Genomic DNA, 20,345 nt, shown 5'->3' on the forward strand with positions numbered 1-20,345 from the left:
AGCTAGGAACTCCTTCTGTGCCTGCCCTCTGTCTGCGGGGGCCCAGGTACCTAGGACCATGTGCTGCTTTCCCAGACATATTAGTGGGGACACGGGGTGTAAATGGAGTAGGTGGGACTCGACTGGCAGCGAAGTAAAGAATGTTGGTGTCATAGCAATGGCTTAATTCACCATACCACAATGCTGGTAGTTGTTTTTAAACCAAGGTAAGAGGTGCTGGCTCATTTTGTTTCATTTCTATTTTATGATATCTAATGAATTTTTTGGAAAGGCACATTTACAGAAAGAAGAGGGATACAGAGAGAAAGATCTTCAGTCCACTGGTTCTCTCCCCCCATTGCTACAGTGGTCAGTCTGAGCCAATGTGAAGCCAAGAACCAGAAGCTTCTTCATGGCCTCCTATGCGAGTGCGGGGTCACAAGACCTTAGGCTGTGCTAGACTGCTTTCCCAGGCCACAAACGGGGAGCTGAATGGGAAGTAGGGTAACTGGGACTGGAATTGGCACCCATATGAGATCCCGGTGCTTGCAAGGTGAGGGTTTAGCATTGAGCCATCTCTGAGGGTCCTCTAGTATTACAGTTGCTCATAAACGGTGTGAGCCTTTTAGGATGCTCCTATATATCTTTTTTATTTTCTCTTAGAGTTACTGTCTTTCATATTTGCAAGAGTCTTTAATGTAGGATTTATCAATTGAAAGGCAGAATTACCACTCCCCAAATAGTTGTAACAAGCACAGGATGGAAAATGGCCCAGGCCAGAGCCAGGAACTTTGTCTGGGACCCAAGCAGTCAAACCATCTTTCCTCTTCTTTCCCAGGTGTATTATTGGGAAACTAGATTATAGGTGAAGTAGTGGGACTTCCAGTTTTACAGGCAGTGAATGTAACTTTTTTGTATTTTAAATGTTTCCTTGCCAGTTTTAGATTTTGTAAATAAACATTGTGTCATTTCTACGAGATTATAGGGCCCTTACATAAGATAAATTTTTAATTTTTATGTTGGAAAAATATTTTGTCCTGTGACTTGTGCTTTTGAAGTTCTAAGGTCCTTCCTAGTTCTCTCTACATTTCTTATTGACTAGTTTTACCTTGACATTTAGATCTTTAATCTCTAGAAACTAGCTTTATTTGTTGCAGAAAAGCATCCATTTCTTGCAGCTTTGCTTTTTCCTGAGCTAGTTTTTGTATTAACTAAGTCTGCTCTTCCCCCTTGCAGCACTTAATTTTGTGTCCAGTTCCTACAAACACTTGTGTATGTCTTTGAACAGCACTCTTCTGTTTCACTTTCTTTTGTCTCATTCTTTTATCATCATAACAAGTAATGTAACTCCATGACGTGTCTCAGTATCTGGCAGGGTAGGCTGCTTCCTTCCACATGTCCCCCAACTCCCAATATAATCTTAAAGCTGATGAATGGATTTTCAATCCCATCTGACAGTTAAACTTGTTAGAGTAACCAATTTATTTAGTTAACCTCACAGTTTGTTAGAAATTACATTGTATTGATGAAAATTGTATCTTATATTGTGTCATCTATATATGTGCATTTGTTCAGATCACATGGGTCTTATTTGAGTTTTTATGGTCTGTCGGTTAAATTCATGTCTGTTTTAGTTGTTGCACATATGGTCTTTCTATTTGCATTACTTGATTGACTTATTGTCAAAAATTGATCTTATATCTAGAAACTTAGTAAATTGATTTATTAATTGGTTTTGTCCCATTCTCTGCCAAACAGAAAATCTTAACTGCAGATAATGGCAGTTTCAGCTCAGCTCTTTCATATTAATTTTCTCTATGTAACACTGGTCTGGACTTTAAATGCTAGTATTAAACATTAGAATTAGTATTGAAAACAGTCATCTTTGCCCTAATGTCTTAATTAAATTTAGTGCTTTTTTTTTCTTTTTAAATTCCGTTTTCTGTGTGCAAATGATCTTTTGAACTTTTTTCTTGAGTCTGCTAGGTAAATACTAAATACATGTTTTGGAAATATACTAGGCTTTGCATTCCTGGAATAAACAATACAATGTTATTGATATGTTATTAATTAATATGATAGACTTGCCTGTGACATGCATGTATGTATATGTGAGGATTAAAAATAAAACTTGGTATTTAATTTGTAGTCCGTTTTAGCTGTCTGGTGGTGAATGAGATGGCTTGTAACTTTTCCCTAGTTTTCCTTTATCAATTTGTGTAAGACAGAAATCAGTTTCCTGAATGGTTGAGTAGAACTGCTAAAAATTTACTTGGATTTAAGTGTCCTATTTTCTACTTAGCTTTTTTATTTTAAGCAGTTTTGCCAGCTGTCTTGTATCTTACTGATGTTTCTCAGAATAGGTTTGCTTTAGATTTAGATTTCCTTTTCTGTTCTGTTTTTGATTGTCACTGTTTGCTCTTACTAATTTCTGGCTTTCATATCATTTTTTATTTCTTAGGTTTCTAATATACCTCTTTCCTATTTGTTTTAATTACATGCTTAATTCAGGTGATTTTTTTTTTAAGCTTTGTGGCTTCAGTTCCACTCCTCCTGTGCCTCTTCTTCCCTTCCCCCCAATGAATCTTGGGTGTAAAAATATATGCTGAAATGAACAACTTGTAATTAAGTGTTTTGTCTTCCTATCTAGGTTTTTGGTAAGGATATGTTAAACGTTTTTACTAAATTACCTTTCTTCCTGTAATTTTATCAGTTGTGGAGTGAATTTCTTTGAAGCTATATGGTTGGGTAGGTGTTTTGTATAGCACCCTCTGATTTCTTTTTGTTATAAATACTGATTTTCTGATAAGATCTACTCAGCTTTTTTATGTTGTTGTTTGTTTAAGCTGTCATGCATTTTTCCTTCTTTATATTTTCCTGCAGTGAAGATGATTGCTTCTTTATTAGTAAGTTCAACTGTACATTTCTTGGAGGTTAGATTGATTTTGGACATAACCCACATGGTTTTTTCCCTTTGAATTTGTCGTACTTTGCTTCTTTTTCCTTTTATAAGTCATATTATCGTCCTTTTTTACAAGTTAATGCATTCTACTTTTATTAACTCAGTATCCTCTGACTTTACTTACCTCATTGATATTTATTAAATTTCTCAATGTCTGAGTTTTAAGATATACTTCATCTGTTCTTCTGTTTTTTTTTCTTCAAGGCAACAGTGATATTTATGAAGATATTTGACCACCCATTCCTTGTATGAATCCACTGTGTGTTTTTTTTTAAATTTACGACAGACCTCTTGGATCCTGATGATTATGATAACATTTTTATGTTGTGCTTATGCCTGAATAACAGTTTCATAAAATTATAAATTTCTTAAAATATTTTAAAAATTATAATTCATTTTCTTTACAGTGTTTTTTTTTTTTTAAAGTCTGTTTTTAGTCTGATTCCTTTTTTTTCCTTTTAGGTTATTTGCTGTTTTTACCGAATGCCTTTAGTTCATGATCTCACCAGCATGTCATGGGTAGAGAAGGATTTTCATAGTACTTTATGGAAAATTTAACGTTCTCATGTCTTAAGATATCCACCCACCCACCCCATTCGTGACTCAGCTTTTGGTATTTTTGTCATCAGTTTCTAACAGCTTTTCTGTCTTTAATGCTACCTTCTCAGAGAACTTTTCAGTCTCATTTTTTTCTTCCTTTGCATCTTGTTTATTCTTTATGTTCTTAGTCAAACAATACTTTAGATTACAACAAATCAGTTCTTTCATAGAAATTGTACCCCTCAAGTGTCAAGTTATTTTGACCTTTGAGTCTCAGAAACAATGAACACTTTGACTTACTCTGATAATGCGAATTGTGGGAGCCGTGAAGGTCAGAATACGGTCTGTGATGTGACAATGTCATCTCAGGTAGGGTATGTAGTATAGTGACTATCTGGAGCAACAGTTACCTTAGATTCAGTCTCCTTCCAATTCCAGGCAGTGTTTCTGTTTGCTTTGAGAGTAAGCAACCACCTTCCTTTGCTCTATCAGTTATTCCTAGTTTAACTTTGATCAGATTTTTGTGTTATTTTTTAGAAATCCTGGCAGTGGGCCTCTGCAGAAGGTAAAGGACAGAAAGGAAGAACTTAAAAAAAAGATTGGTTTTAAAAATTCTTTCCTCTAAACTATTTTGTTAATGCTTTGGGCCATTCCTCTGCTGTCCAGCTTGCAGGTTACCCTCTACCAGCCTTCAGTCGGACTCAGAATTGCTTGTAGTGTATTATATGCCTGAAATAGTTGTCAACAAAAATAGCAGTTAAGTAGGAGAAAATTTAGGTTAGCCTGGATTCTGGGTCTTTTGCTGAACTGAGGTAAATTTTGAGTGAACTTTTTTGGGGCTGTGGGTGACAGAGAAGTATCTAGATTAGTCATTCTGCAAAGGTCTCTTAATCCAGGTATGGGCTTTCAAAAACCAGTACCCCATATTGTATTGCATGATGAAATAATTGTATCTCAGTAAAACTGTTGCTTTAAAAATTCAGATTTCCTCTTCATTATACATTACATTCTTTCAAAAAACAATTTCAGGTCCCTTATTAAATATATATGCTGATATCCTGTGTGTTATCATTTTTCTCCTTTCTGTAATGGGATAAACTTTAAAAGAAAAGGGAAAAAATTCCAAGTAATTATTCTTGGTTATGGTTTGTTTCTAAATTTACAAATTTTCATAAGTATCAGTTGCCTTTCCAGTGAAGTTAGCAGTGACAATTAGAACACAACTTGATTATAATGAAAGATTTAAGATTGACAATGATTTATATTTTCTTAATCAGTTTATCAGGTTAAATTTCCACATTTGAAATGTTGTATGATCAGCATCTGTATCTTCTTGAAGTTTATTTTCAAATAAAAAAACTTGTCATTCATTCCCTTTTATGCTTCAGTTTCAGTATGATGAAAGAAATATGGCTGGTGTTTTACTTTGATGCTGTGTAACTAGTTTCTAACCTTTCAGTCTGCCTAGGGTAGTTAAAAGACGGGTGAATGCTCTCAAAAACCTGCAAGTTAAATGTGCGCAGATAGAAGCCAAATTCTATGAGGAAGTTCATGATCTTGAAAGGAAGTATGCTGTTCTCTATCAGCCTCTATTTGATAAGGTAATGTTTTCTTCTACTTCAATTTATCTAAAATTCTAGAAAACAAGTTCTGGAAATATAAACTTTCAGATGGTTTACTCCGCATCCACTGAATTAGTTATTAGAGTTACCTGGAAATCCATCACTAGAAGCAGTTAAGATGGTGGTATATGTTGATGAAATCTATAAAAGTCCTTAGTGAGAAACTGCTAGTTTTTAGCTTGGATGCTAGTGTTTTATGCAAATTTTTTAATTGTTCTAGCGATTTGAGATTATTAATGCGATTTATGAACCTACGGAAGAAGAATGTGAATGGAAACCTGATGAGGAAGATGAAATTTCGGTTAGTACATACTACTTCAATGTGTTTGTTAGGTGATTCAAAAAAACATTTCAGAAGTTCTGGCATTTGGGGAAGGGTTACAGTGTTATACAATCAGTGATGTTTTTAAAGCAGGAGATGTTTTATTTTTTTTCTAAGATAGTGTAGAAGTTACTGTTACTGTTCAACCTGATGCCATCTGTGCCTTCTTTTTATTGAATTTATTTGAAGTTAGAGTTTGTATCTGTTGTAAAGTGCTGGCACAGGCCAGAATCAGGGACATCATGTTCCATGTGGTGGGGTGGGAGCCCAAGTCCTGGAAGCTAGAATTAGGAGCCAAAACTTGGATTAAACAAATCCAGGCTCTTTGTGGGACATGGCCTTTTTGTTTCAACCCGATTTTATTTCTGGTGATGCCCATGTAAATTACCTATTAGGGTGAGGAGGGTCGAGGAATGGGGGAAAGTTCATGGAACAACTGCCTCCAGTTTCCTTTATTCTTCCTGAATCTTGGGAAAGTGAGAAAAAATGGGAAGGGGACAGCTTCTAGCATTGCAGCTGAATCAGTACCTGGGAATGTGGGAAAGCCTTCCGGTCCCTGATGTGGGGCATGTTCTGAGGGTATTGCTTAAGTGGTTTCTTTTCTTTTTTTTTTTTTAAGATTTATTTTTATTGAAAGGCAGATACATAGAGAGGAGGAGAGACAGAAAGGAAGATTTTTCGTCCAATTGTTCACTCCCCAAGTGAGCACAACAGCTGGAGCTGAGCCTATCTGAAGCTGGGAGCCAGGAACTTTTCCGGGTCTCCCATGTGGGTGCAGGGTCCCAAGGCTTTGGGCCGTCCTTGACTCCTTTCCTGGGCCACAGGCAGGGAGCTAGATGGGAAGCAGGGCTGCCAGGATTAGAACCAGCAACCATAAAGAATCTCGGGTGTGCAAGGTGAGGACTTTAACCACTGTGGTATCGCACCAGGCCCAGGTGATTTCAATAGTTCTGAAATGCTGTTAATTTTGTTGCTCCGAGGTTGAGGAAATCCTTCCAAAGTCCTTTGGCGGACACATGCCATCTTAGACTCTTAGTTTGCCCAGAAACTCACTTGACTGGGAGAGCTATCCAATTTATTCTGCTCTCCATGATACTCCTTGTCCTCAACAGGGCTTAGTGAGTTGGTTGTTAGGGGTCTAGTCGTTCTAACTACTAGCCTAAATGCCTATTCCCCAGAGTGGTTTCTCCTTTAAATTTACAGTAGTTCAAGTTTATGGAATCATGAATTTCTCCTTTGAGTTTCATGATGATAAGCAAAGGATTTTTCAGGTTTAAAAAGTTTTTAACTCACTTGCAAAAACTAGTCTGAGATGTTGTAAAACCTGGGGCCGTATTACCTCACCCTGCTTCTGTTCATCACTATTTTAATTTTGGTTGTTAAAGGAGAGGATGTAATAATTGGATTAGGATCACCATGGGTGGGATGTTGAACAGTTACTTTGTTTTTATTTATTTATTGTGATTCATTGTTATTTTATTTATTTATTTATTTTGTCTGTAATGGGTTTTCCAGGGGTTTGGGTCCAGTGGCTGGTTTTGTTTTGGTTTTGAAGGATGTGGTAGTAGTAGCTTTGATGGGATTAAGATTGGTGTGAACAATTGATTGCCTAAACCTTTGCCTGAAAGTTATATTTGAGAGTGTGTTTTTTGTTCCTGTGTGAAAACAAAAATGCAATGCTTGTGAATTAAGTAAGTACGTTTGAGAGATCTAATACAGATAATATGTGCTGTCAATTATGAAGGAGGAGATGAAAGAAAAAGCCAAGATTGAAGATGAGAAAAAGGATGAAGAAAAAGAAGATCCCAAAGGAATTCCTGAATTTTGGTTGACTGTTTTTAAGAATGTTGACCTACTCAGTGATATGGTGCAGGTAATTTTATTCTGAAAATACCAGTTTACCTCAAGGAGAAACCTTTAAGAGTTGAAGGACACGGTGTGTTCCACTCTTGACCTTTATAGGATGGTTACTTTACTTTGAAACCACTATTCTCTGTAGAAAGAAAATCATAACTTCGATTATTGTGATTGAACAAAGACGATTCGTCTTCACAAGTTAGATAATGGAATAGACCTGTTGCTAGTTACGCATTGGCTCTTAGCACTGTGCTGCCTTGTCATTGCATACTTTGTATAAAGATAGAACAGGGAAAGATTGCTTGGTTTTAATTCTGATTGCTTCCATTTGAAACAATTGTTCAGGGGAAATTTGCTCTGAGTAGTACTTTAAATGTTTAACTCAATGACAGAAAAACACTACAGATGTCACCTTTGGAAAACTTATTTTCCAAACATTTCCTGAACCACTACCATTTGTGCTGTAATACTTACTAACCCTGTCTTAGGATTGTTGAAGTCACATTAAGAAAAAAGAAATACTATCATAACATTGGTTTCCTCTTACTGCATTTCTAGTTTATCAAAGGATCTAGCAGATGGAGAGGAATGCACATATGGAAAAGGCAGCATTTATAATCAAAGCATTTTTAAAGGGAACCATTTTTAAAGGGAAAAAGTCTTACAACTTTTTCCTCTACCAATAGCAGTAGAAGCGCATTATAAAGTAGCTTTAGTGTAAGCCGTGTTCTGTAGTTTGGAGGCTTGTAATTGCTACATAAAATTTTGGAGTACATTCTGTTCCAATCTGTTGCTGATTATGTAGTAATAGAACGCTAACTAACTCTAAAATGCCACTTTCAGTATTCAGTTTTATTCTTGCTATTTTTTTTTAAAGGAACATGATGAACCTATTCTGAAGCACTTGAAAGATATTAAAGTGAAGTTCTCTGATGCTGGCCAGCCTATGGTAAAGGAATTTTAGAAATATTCATATTGTGTAACATGATTATATTTTCTGTATATATATATGCATATACAAGGGATGGATAAATGCTTTTTTTTGTTTGTTTGTTTGTTTTAAATAAATGACATTGAAGCCTTAGGGTGAAGGTGAGAAGGAATTGCTGATATTGAAATTTAGATAATTAAGGATTCATATGCATGAATAGGTAAATATTGTTTGTTTAGTAGCATATGCCTTGGAATTAGAGAAAACAAAAACGGGTGGTGTTTATTTGTTGTAGCAGCTCAGGTGCACATAGGGCACCTAGAGAGAGGCCTGGGTCCCTGGATGAGCGTTGGATCTGTGGGCATTCGGTGAGTGACCCAGTAAATGGGAGCACTCTTTTGTTCTGCCTTAAAAGTAAGTGAAAGCATGATGTCACAGGACCTGTGTTCCTACAGGAGAAAACATCAGCTATCAACTGCCCTACAAAATCAAGGGCAAAACCAGTATAGAAGTACTGGCTGTGGATCTTTCAAGGTTAGGCCCGGCTCTGCTACTTTAAAAAAAAATCCTTTTTTGGAAGGATATGTAAACATGTTATTAACAGTTATGAAGTGAAGCTATACCTTTTTAATTTCATTTAATTGTGCTTTATTTTGTCAAAATTTGGGATTTGTCTTGGTTCCTTGAGTAGTGATTATTTAGAATTTTTTATGTCCTTATAAACACTTAAAAGAAAAAGCCTTGCTTGCTAATAGATTAAAATATATTAGGAGAATTTTTAATCCTTTGTTGTGTTTTTTTTCTTTAAGAGTTTTGTCTTAGAATTTCACTTTGAACCGAATGAATATTTCACAAATGAAGTGCTAACGAAGACATATCGGATGAGGTCAGAACCAGACGATTCTGATCCTTTTTCTTTTGATGGACCAGAAATTATGGGTTGTACAGGGTGAGTTTACTGTATTAATATATTAGGAATGTTATATCTGTTTGGTTGTGCCTGTGGTTTGTAATTGACAGTTCCAATATGTGAGCCTAAATATATTAAAAGCCTATCAGAAGTGTTTTATGGAAAAAACTTCATTGGTTTTAGCTGTCCTTTTGCCTCAAAATAAGTTTTCCAATTCATATTTTCCAAAAAATGTTGTTGAATTTACTGTATGAGAAATGAGTTTCCATTTTAAGTAGTTTTCCTTGTGCTGTGATTATGATACATTGTCACAAAGGAATATACTGTTAAATTTATTATCTTAAGTGTTTTTGTTGATTGTAAATACATTCTAAACGTCTGTTTAGAAATAGTTTTTTTTAATATAGTTACAGAAAACATCTGAATCAATTTTTGTTTCTAAAACTTGAAATCAAAATTCTACATTTACTTGTACAAAATTAGGGATTGAAAATGCTACTTCTGATTTTTTCTCCCTCTTTATTTTTCACAGGTGTCAGATAGATTGGAAAAAAGGAAAAAATGTTACTTTGAAGACCATCAAGAAGAAACAGAAACACAAGGGACGCGGAACAGTTCGAACTGTGACTAAAACAGTTTCCAATGACTCTTTTTTTAATTTTTTTGCCCCTCCTGAAGGTAAATGGTGGTTTTGTTTGGGTATTGATATTTATCATTAATACTAAGCCTTGTTGAATCTCTTACTCATTTGAATTTTTCTTAATTTTACAGTTCCTGAGAGTGGAGATCTGGTAAGTTGATTTGTTTTTTGTTGAATTGACTGTATTGGAAAGTAAATGCAGGTGGAGAGTGAGAAGTTTCTGCTAGCATTGTGATTCTGACACCTCATGGAGTCAACCTGTAAAACTCTGAAAGACTGATCCAAAGTGATGTCTCTGTGGAAAAACAGTGACATGAACTGCTCAGGATTTTCTTTGCAGACTTGAAAATATTTTTATGAGGGGTTTAGTTTTTTAATATTAGTATATTCTTAAATCAAAATTATTGGGTCGTGATATTACTTGTTCTTTTTTTTAAAAAACAATTTATTTGTACGAGATTTAGAACTCTTACCTGCTGGTTTACTCTCCCCAAAAGGCCACAGTGGCTGGGGCTAGGCTAGTCACGGTCAGGAGTGTGTTCTGTGTTTCTCCCATGGGTGTAGGCCCCAGCACTTTTGCCGTCTTAACAGTTTGTTAGGCGTTGCAGAAGTGGGACAGCTGGGACTGAAAGCAGCCACCCGTATGGGATGCCTGCATCAAAGGTAGCAGCTTTACATGCTGCACCCAATGCCAGTGACAGATTTCTTTAACCATGCTTTGGTAGAACTTTATCCTGTTTCTTACCATAATGAAAATATGGTTTTATATCATGACCAAAAAGTATGCCTGCCGTACATGAGGAACAGCCTCCATAAAGTATCTTCAGGCAGAGGAGGCTGTTTTTATGTTTCATATTTACAGTTGCTTCTCTGTTGATCAGGCTTTAATTTGAGATTATGTATTGGAATTGGAAATTTAGTAAGTTTGAATACTTTTGAATTGGCATTTTCTAAGGCTAAGAGCAGATTTGTAAAAGACAGTTCCTATTGTGTCTGGAAAGAGTAGTAACTGATGGGAAAACAATCTCGGTTTTGGATAGAAAATCTCCATCTACAGTTAGAATTTCTTTCTTGAAAGTATGCCCTCCCTTTTTGTTTTAATGTATATGTCGATGACTCAGTAAACATTCAAAAACATGTACTAATTAATGTCATGAGCATTTCTGTGAATTGCTTGGCCATTAAATAGAGTTTGACTTAATTGTTGTCGAATAGCACTGTCTTCATTGTCATTTAAGTAGACACAAAGCTGTAAAACTGCTTAGTTACTTTTAGGAAGTGTGAAGTGATTTTTTTATGTCTCCCGTGTTTTCTATGTGTCATATACTTTGTTATTTGCAGAAGGCTAATTTCTTAGTACTATTCCTTTTAGCATTTTCAGTAATATTTTCATAGAATTAGTTGTAGCAAAATTATTATTTGTTTAAACCAGAAAAAATAAGCAAATAAACTTATGGCTTATTTCCCAGATCCTCTTAGCACATAGTGCATCATAATGATTTATTTTGTTTTTATTTAAATTGTGTAAATGTATCACATGAAGTTATTCCTAAATTTTGTGCTTTTGTTGTCCTTTTCAAAAAATAGGATGATGATGCTGAGGCTATCCTTGCTGCAGACTTTGAAATTGGTCACTTTTTGCGTGAACGGATAATCCCAAGATCAGTGCTATACTTTACTGGAGAAGCTATTGAAGATGATGACGATGATGTGAGTGAATTTGAGTTTTGTTATGAGATGATTACATTTGCGGGTATGACAGAGGTGGGCAGAGGTTGGGTATTAGACTTGGGATGTACCAGATAATCATTTATATAACTTACCTTTAAGTAGTTTTTCTAGGGATCATTATATTCATTTATCTAAATTTTTATTTTGTACCAGTGGGAAGATCATTCTGAGCTTGTTTCCTGCTTGGTCAGCATTATAGATGCATTAGGCTTTCCCCCTTGGCCACACAAAGCAGAATTAGAACCGTCTTCATGCTTAAAATAATATTTATTAGATGGCATACAATTTTTGTCTAAAGATATTAAACAATGATTAAGGTTGATTTAGGCTGTCCCATCTAATGATAGCTGAGTGATTGCTGCATCATATATGTTTGGAAAAATATTTCATATTTTTACATTTTACATTTACAGTATTAGTATTACTAATGCTTACACTTTACTGTTTTTTCTTTTCAGTATGATGAAGAAGGTGAAGAAGCAGATGAGGTAATGTTTACCAAATGAGCAAATAGTTCTCTGTTTAACACAGTGAGAAGCAAGTTGAATGACTTATGTATTCCTTTGCTATAATCATTATTCTGTGATTTGGGATACATTTTGGAAACTGGTTTTAGAACTCTTCAGCCAAACGATGTATGTATAAGGTTTCAATAAATAAATTACAAAACTCAGCAACTTTTTTTTATTTCAAATAATTTTGTTCTGCTGCAGGGTTATCAGCTCTTTGAAGAAGTCAAAAGCTGCAGTAAACTTTTTCAACGTTGGCTGCAGTAATCTTTTCAATAAAAGCTGTCTGGATGTCTCAAGTTGTGTTGAAATTTTTTAGATTAAGTTGCATTGTCACAATGTCTGTAATCATGAAAGACTATTAACCCATAGAATAATTTATATTAAATTTTCCCTACATTATGAGCCAGTATTTCCCATTTGTACCTACTTCATGGATGCATTTTGAACTTTAATATAGGAAGGGGAAGAAGAAGGAGATGAGGAAAATGATCCAGACTATGACCCAAAGGTGAGCAAAATTCATACTACTTTCTCTTCAGTGTGAGCGAAGCTAAAGGGAGAAACACTACATACACAGCAGTTCAGCTTTACTAGGAAACGTTTTTAGTTTCTACTTTTCCCAATTCAGGTCAAGTGTAAACTTTATTAGGATACTTTTGGAGTTTTTTGGTTTTGTTTTGTTTGTTTAGTTTGTGAGAATTAAAAGCATTGAAGCTGAATTTGTTCCAGTCAAAAGAAGGCTTGTAAACTCAGGTTTTAAAGTATCTGAATGCGGGAGTGCTTCCTGAGGATTTGTTGTATTGGGATTAATAAAAGCCTTTACTTCCAACATGGTGCATAGTAAACTAATAGGATTTGTTCTTTTAAATTAATTCATTTGTTAATTGCTTTAAAATACCCAGAAGATACTTTAACCTAATGAGGAAGTATGAGAGTACTTCAAAAGCTTCAGAAAAAATGAATTAAAGGTTGTTTACTTTGTTTGCTACAGAAGTTTGAGACCCATAGGTTTGGAGGGGTTTTCAAAAAGTTTGTGGAAAATACTTAGTATGAAAGAGGGGTGCATGAATGATTTTTGGTTCAAAACAAATGTCTTTTAGTTCACTTCCACAAATGTTTTGAAGATTTGCAGTTCTATTAGTCTCTGTTTAAAAGAGTTAACTGTACAATGTAAAATTTGGGTTTTATGTTAAGCATTTCAGTGGCTTGCTAATTGACTAGAGAGTTTGCCTTTAATGTCTTATATATTTCTTTAGTGCCACAAAAATTTGTACAAAGCAATGAATTACTGTGCTAATTGACTAATGTGCTGCTGAGTAGTTCGCTACAGCAGGTAGAAGAAGATGGATTGACTTGTTGTTTTCCTTTAACAGAAGGATCAAAACCCAGCAGAATGCAAGCAGCAGTGAAGCAGGCTGTCTGTGTCCTTGAGGATAACCTGCACTGTAATAGCCTAATGCAACTGTCATTTCCTTACAGCCTTATGGTTTTGTATTTTCTTGGTAGACTCAGTACCTTTTTTTTTTTTCTTTAAGGGAGTTGATATTTCAAAGATAATTTGTTGTAGCTAGAATTTTAACTATAGTTTTCTTGTGAGATTTGTTGAATGCTCAAATTCTTGTTGCATGTTCATTCATTACTATATAGTTTGGTTCTCCTGGAATATTTTCAAAGTGTAGCTATTGGAATACAGTTTTAAAGTGCAGCTGTTTAGCACATTTTTGTTTTATTCATTATGTTTTTCCTGAAGAACCAAAGTATTTCTCAGCTGGTGGTTGAATGAATTTGTTTGCTTGCATTAGCTGTGCCTTTTATTACTTTGTTGCAGAAATGCAGTGACTTATAGTAAAACAGTTCATCTTTAAGAAAAAAAAGACCAATCTTGTGGTTAAGAATTTCCAGTATGACCACAACTGATAAATGAATGTTAATGAATTAAAGAAAATTAGCATATAACTTTTTTAAAAGTCTTTAACTCAGAATGGTTATTGGTTGCCCATACAGAGGTCAACAAAACGTAGAACCTATAATTTTCAAATTAGCCTGATATTTAATTGTACTTTTAATTGTAAACTCCATTAACTAAACATCTTTTCTTTGTGGTAGGGTCTACCTTCTGCTTCCCTGGAAAGGATGAATTTACATCATTTGACGAGCCTATTCCAAGTTTTTTGTTGTTGTTTGTTTGCTTGCTTGTTTTTGTTTTTGCAGCCTAAAATAAAAGTGTCAAATATAATTCTAGTTTTCCAAGATAATGTCTTAATTTTATACTAATCTAGGTTACAAGCAGAAGCTTAGCTTGTATTAAGTGTTGTGCCCAGTTAATCATATTGAAGAAAAGGGTGCCAACTTCAGAAAAGGTACTCCATCTACGAATAAGCAAGTGTTAAGAAAATAATAAAATTTTAAATGATGTAATGCTTTTTTAAAGGAACAAAATTAAGGAGTTAAATTTGTTTTCTCCAGTTTAGAACTAGAGACGACCCCAAGCTGCTTTGATTTCTCTACTTCTTAGGCTTTTGTTTACTATGTATTAAAATGGGTAGTACTGTTTACTTAACTACCTCACCTATATGTTAAGGCATATGAAATATCAAATGTTTCAGTCTGATTAAAAGTTCAGAAATTGAATATTTGTACAACAAGTGTGATGATTCAGTATCTTACTCGTACTGAGCTTCGATGGTGAACATGGGGAAGGACCTCTGTTGTGAATCAAGGCAGACAGCCTTCTGGATCTTTGTGTGGCTCCTATTTTAATGAAAGTTGATTGGGTGGACATACTGTCTCAAGGTCCAAGTTTTTTCCCACATGTTTCAAAAAATACAGTAGGAACTATGGGGCTAAAGCAGACCATTGGGGGTGGGAGTATAGAGCCACATTTAAAAATACCTCAGGCTAGTTACTGTTAATTTTGAGGGATCTTATTTTGACAGTGAAGGTCGACTAGATTCTAATTACAGGAAGGTCTAGAGTTCTATTCTTAATGAAATTACATTTGACTTCATTTTTAGAGATATTAAAAGCTTACTGTTTGAAAACTTAGTAGTATGGTGGTTTTGGCCTATAAACATACTCTGTTACCTGCTGTTCATACCTCTTAAGCTTTTTGACTACTGGAAATCCTTAACCAATTAAAATACTTACCCTTCCCTTTGATTTTGGTTGTTTTCAGTTGACATTTTACAGATATGTTATAGTCATAATTCATTCACTCAAACATTGCTTTTTCTGAACCTTCAAGTTTAATGATAGAATCCCATTTTTAATTAACTTAAATAGCAAAGTTTAATTGCTTTATGAAATCACTGATCTCAAAGTGAACAGGTAGATAATATTGCAGCTGTGTAATGGGAACATGGTTTACAGAGGAATTGGTTCTTTTATAAAAACTGGAGTTAGAAAGGATGTCAGTGTTCAATTTGTGCTATTTCTCCAGTTTCAAAATGGTCCCATTTCATTCTAGAAATTTGAAATAACTGTAACTTGAAATCCTTAATAAAGTTTGACTTTAATTTTTTAAAATATACTGGTGATACTTGAGACATTTTAAAAAATATGAATATGTACCCGTATACTATTCTGCTTGGGTCAATATGACCAGTGAATACAACTTTAAGAACAGCTGTCAAGTTAGAAGAATTTGTTTTCTATCAGCTCATTTCACTTGAAAAAGTTCCTTCTCATTTTCTCCAATGATAAAGTCAAATCTAAGGTAATTATCGCTTTATGTCCATTGAAGTATGGCAGTGAGCAGAGAACAGCAGTTTGAATAACTGATTGGTTGTTTTAATTTGAATATCTTATTTACATTTATATGATATCTTAGAGTTCTCTTAGCTGATTTTCTCAGAATATTCATACTATTCTTTATTGTGAAAAATCTCAAGTGGTTAGGAATTGATTTATGGAATGATAACTGAGAAAATGGGATTCTACCTATATATAACTCATTTAACAACCACAAATATGAAAAGGAAACTAGCTTTGGTTAAAACATTTTGTTTTTTATTCTGTTAATAAGTGGTTGCTGTATAGTAAGACCCCTAATAGAACTGAATTAATGGTTTATGTTACTGTTGCTTGTAAGACAGAATGAATTTATGGGTTTATCTGAGTTGTAGGTTATTCCCATTATTAAAAACAAAGACAAAACTTTGAGGTGTATATGAAAACATTGTTGTGCTGCCATTGCAAAATATAAGTTAATATTCAAGTATTTAATGCTTTGATTTCAGGGCTTGATTTAATATTTGGATCTATTTTTAGTTAATCTTACAAATATTTTAGCCTTTATATTTTTTCTTTGAATCAAGCCAAATGTTACTTTAGATGTACAAAACAGATTGCTAATTTAGTAGAAGCATAAGTTCTTTGTAGGAGCTTTAGAAAAGAGAAATATATGCTAATTCAGTTTTAAAAACACCTGCACTGTATATACTTGGTAATTGTGGACTTTTGAAAATCAGCACTTATAATTTAGGTAATTTGCTAATAGCTCCAAGTCTTGATACTCAAAAAGTAAATGTAAATGATAATGGTGATACACTAAAATTATTAGGTGTGTACTAGTGATTTTTGTATACTGGTTTAAAAATCCAGATGTTAGGATACAACCTGGATAAGAAGCCAAAGTCTTTGAAGAAGAGTCACATATGACTTTAGAGAAATTGAAACATCCTTCTTGGTGTATGGAATTAATTAAGTATTTATCCATCAGAAATTTTAATTGATGTATTCAATTATATTTTCAAAAAATATGTTGTATCTTGTGTTTCTTCCATGTGGCACTATGTGACAAGCATGAAAGGAGAAATGGGGACATAATTTAGAAGTAAGAATTTGCTGGTAGCAAACTAATATTGGCAACTGAACATTTGTGCGGTTTTTGAAAGTTGGATAGAATTGACGTTTTGAAATTTTCAGACTTTATACTCTACTGAAAAATAGTAAGGGCTGGGAATAAGTAATCAAAAATGCAGATATTGGAGGTCAACAGGTCTCTGGTGTTAATAATATTTAAATAAGTTTAGGCTGTTGTGCAGTCGTTTTTTTTAAGGATGCTGTGAACCTTGGATGAGAGCTGATCATTTTAAAGGTTGATAGACATTGGTGAAGCGTGAGGTTCAGGTAGAGCAGCTAGAAGGTAGTAAGAGGTGAAGTCCTGAGAAAAGAATCGGCATGTACCAGGAGTTGAAATAATGGTGGATATGCCAGTCACTGGACCCATGTATGGTAAACACTAAAAAATACAGGCTGGCCTTCAAACTAAGATGTGGTCCAAAAGCCCTTGTCAGTTTGAACGAAGGTAAGACCATTTTGCAGTCCCCGGATTAGTTTGAGGCTAATAATTAGCTCCTTAACTAGGTGATACAGAGGAACAGAGAAAAAGCTCAGTGACTACAGGGTGGAGAAATGGTGAACAAGATGGACTTGGAGAACTAACAAAACTTGTCTTTGCCAATCATAGGAACTTTACATGTTGTCTCAGAGTACCAGGCCAAATGTCCGTGCTTTTTAAAAAATGTGTGTTTAGAAGCTGATTTGTATGCTTTGACCTTGGGCAGAATGCAGAAAGGGTCTATGTAAACCTAAACTGATTTTAGGTTTCTCATGCTGCCAAGCACCCAATTTGGGCATTTACCTGGAGCCTTGGGCATTGGTGCTCTTGAGATCAGATGGGACTCTAGACTAGGATTAAGGCCAGTCATGTATTTTTCCAGACTTAAAGTCTTGATGTGTTGTCTGCTGATCAGTTAGTTGGTTTAATGGGCAAGACCTAGAACTTTGCGGAGTGCTAATTGGCATTGTGGTGTTTGAGCTCTGTTTGGCTCCCTTTTCGCTGGGTTTTTGTGTATGCTTGACTCTTTAAATTAATAGCTGCTTTGTGATTCTTCATTTCTGAATTTGAGTGTTCTAGGATTGGTTGCTCACTAATGAATTTCTGAAGTGCCAGGGACTAACCTGGGACGTGTTAGGTATAGCAACTTTGTATATTTGTTATAAAATAAAAGGTGTTATGAGACTATGAAGAACATATCAATAATTTAAATTATCTGGAACTGCATAATGAAACCACCTTCAAAACATAATTTAAGACAAGAATTTGGGCTTAGTGCTTGCTCTGTTGATGAGTATCACCTGGGGTGCCTTTTAAAACTAGGGACTGGAAATTTTTTTTTTTTTTGTAAAAAATATTTTTTATTGCAAAGTCAGATGCATAGAGAGAGGAGGAGAGACAGAGAAGATGATTTTCCAACCAATGATTCACTCTGTAAGTGACCACAACAGCCGGTGCTGCTTCGATCCAAAGCCAGGAGCCAGGAACGTCTTCCAGGTCTGCATGCGGGTGCAGGATCCCAAGGCTTTGGGCTGTCCTCAACTACTTTCCCAGGCCACAAACGGGGAGCTGGATGGGATGTGGGGCTGCTGGGATTAGAACTGGCACCTGTATGGGATCCTGGTGCGTGCAAGGTGAGGGCTTTAGCCACTAGACTACCGCGTGGACCCCATAAAGATTATTCTCTCTTTTTTTAAAGATTTATTTTTTATTATTTTTCATTGGAAAGGCGGATATACAGAGAGGAGAGACAGAGAGGAAGATCTTCCGTCCGATGATTCACTCCCCAAGTGAGCGCACCGGGCCGATACTATGCCAATCCGAAGCCAGGAGCCTCTTCCGGGTCTCCCACGCGGGCGCAGGTTCCCAAAGCTTTGGGCCGTCCTCCACTGCTTTCCCGGGCCACAGGCAGGGAGCTGGAAGGGAAGCGGGGCTGCCGGGATAGAACCGGCGCCCATATGGGATCCCGGGCGTGCAAGGCGAGGACCTTTAACCACTTGCGCCACCGCGCCGGGCCCAAGATTATTCTTAATATGTAAGTTTTGTGGATAAAGCTGCTGGCAACTCAATTGGGATGAGACTAGATCTCTTAGCTGCACATGAACTGTCTGGGTTCCAAGAGCTAGTGACCCAGTTTTTCTGTACACCCGTTGGACTGGATTGTCCATTTTGTGTTCTCATGGTTTAGTCATCCCACCTATCCAGGACTAATGGGAAAGGAGTTTACTTGGCAAGAAAATGGGTACAGTTTTGCAAATGAAAGAAAGCTAGATTATCAAATTCTGTGTGTGTGCATAAGCAAAAGCTACAGTAGTTCCCCAAGATACCAGGCATGAAATGTTAAGTGACATCGGTGTAAGGGGGAAAAATGTTTGTTTTTCATCATACCGAGTCTTTCTCTATTTGAATTGCACCTGGATGGTATATACACAATGCGGCATTCCTGAGACCACGGTGTCCTGCTTGGTTGCTAAGGAAAGGATGAGTAGCATAGGCTTGCTTTCAAAGAGGCTGTAATACACTTAGCATTTCAGGAAAAGCTTCCACTAGGTGGAAATCCAGGGATTCACATCTTAATCACTTGAGACACCTAAAGGCCTAGTCATTTAATTGTGTAAGAGTACAAATAGTGCCTTATTCATATGCACCCAAGGATAGCTGTACATACAAAGTACATGTTAATGGCAAGGACACAGTGTGTTGGGGTCAACATTATGCTGCTTTTATGAGAATTAATGGCTTTGGCAACCTTGCCAACACAAAATTGGTACAGCTTTTAAAAACATTGGGAGACTGTGGTTAGCCTATACCAATTTCTAAGCCATTGAGATAACATTTCTTCGAATTTTGCATACATGTGTTATATAATACAAAGTAACTGTACTGGAGGTTTTCATCCTTGTGGTTTGTTTGGCAAGTTGCCTGATTCCAAATGGCTACTAAGACTACTGTGATCTCTAGCTTCAAGGTAGCAGCTTGCGGCCACAGGCTACTGGCATTCAACTTGCTTTAAAGGTGAGCCATGATTCAGGGCTGCAGGGAGGGCAGTTGGGGTCATGTGCACAAACCAGAGCAAATGTTAGCCTGATAGCCACCATCTGCCCCATGAGTTAAAGGAAGATTTATGGATTTTTAGAGCAAGGATATGCTGGAACAAATGAACTAAATGTTTGAGAAATAAGCAAGTTGACTCAAGAACAGCGGTTTAAGAACAGCCTAGAAAGATGAGTTAAGACTGAAGTCTTGTGCCTCATCCAGGGCTTTTTACTCACAAATGAGGTTGAGATCTGAGGAGTAAAAAGTTGCCTGGTTTCTTAACCTGGTAAAGAATGCTAATTGAAATAAGTGGTTTATTTAGATATCAAGATTGGGGTTTGCTATGACCGGGTTGGTAGGATGGACTAAGTAGTAACCCTTCCCATTCGCCCACCCATGTAAGCTCTCCTTTTCTTTCATCCTCACATTTTTGTTACAAGTTACAGCCATTTGCTGATTTTGT

General features: G+C 35.8%; 1 protein-coding gene across 4 annotated transcripts in view; it reads left to right on the forward strand.

Moving 5' to 3' along the window:
- Nucleotides 1–14,637, forward strand: part of NAP1L1 (nucleosome assembly protein 1 like 1) — a 34,928-nt gene extending 20,291 nt beyond the window's left edge. For 2 of the 4 annotated variants that reach the window (XM_040981375.1, XM_040981403.1), the window contains 11 exons: nt 4,941–5,082; nt 5,324–5,404; nt 7,170–7,298; nt 8,160–8,231; nt 9,023–9,162; nt 9,656–9,801; nt 9,895–9,914; nt 11,351–11,473; nt 11,953–11,982; nt 12,464–12,514; nt 13,380–14,637. In XM_040981375.1, the coding sequence (XP_040837309.1) occupies nt 4,941–5,082; nt 5,324–5,404; nt 7,170–7,298; nt 8,160–8,231; nt 9,023–9,162; nt 9,656–9,801; nt 9,895–9,914; nt 11,351–11,473; nt 11,953–11,982; nt 12,464–12,514; nt 13,380–13,415 (970 nt within the window). In that variant the 3' untranslated portion in view covers nt 13,416–14,637. The other 2 variants (XM_040981384.1, XM_040981394.1) reach the window with 2 other exon arrangements.
- The last annotated feature ends 5,708 nt before the right edge of the window (nt 14,638–20,345 follow it).

The sequence above is a fragment of the Ochotona curzoniae genome, unplaced genomic scaffold (assembly GCF_017591425.1).
Source record: "Ochotona curzoniae isolate NIBS_2020 unplaced genomic scaffold, NIBS_Ocur_1.0 contig_1014, whole genome shotgun sequence".
Lineage (NCBI taxonomy): Eukaryota > Metazoa > Chordata > Mammalia > Lagomorpha > Ochotonidae > Ochotona > Ochotona curzoniae.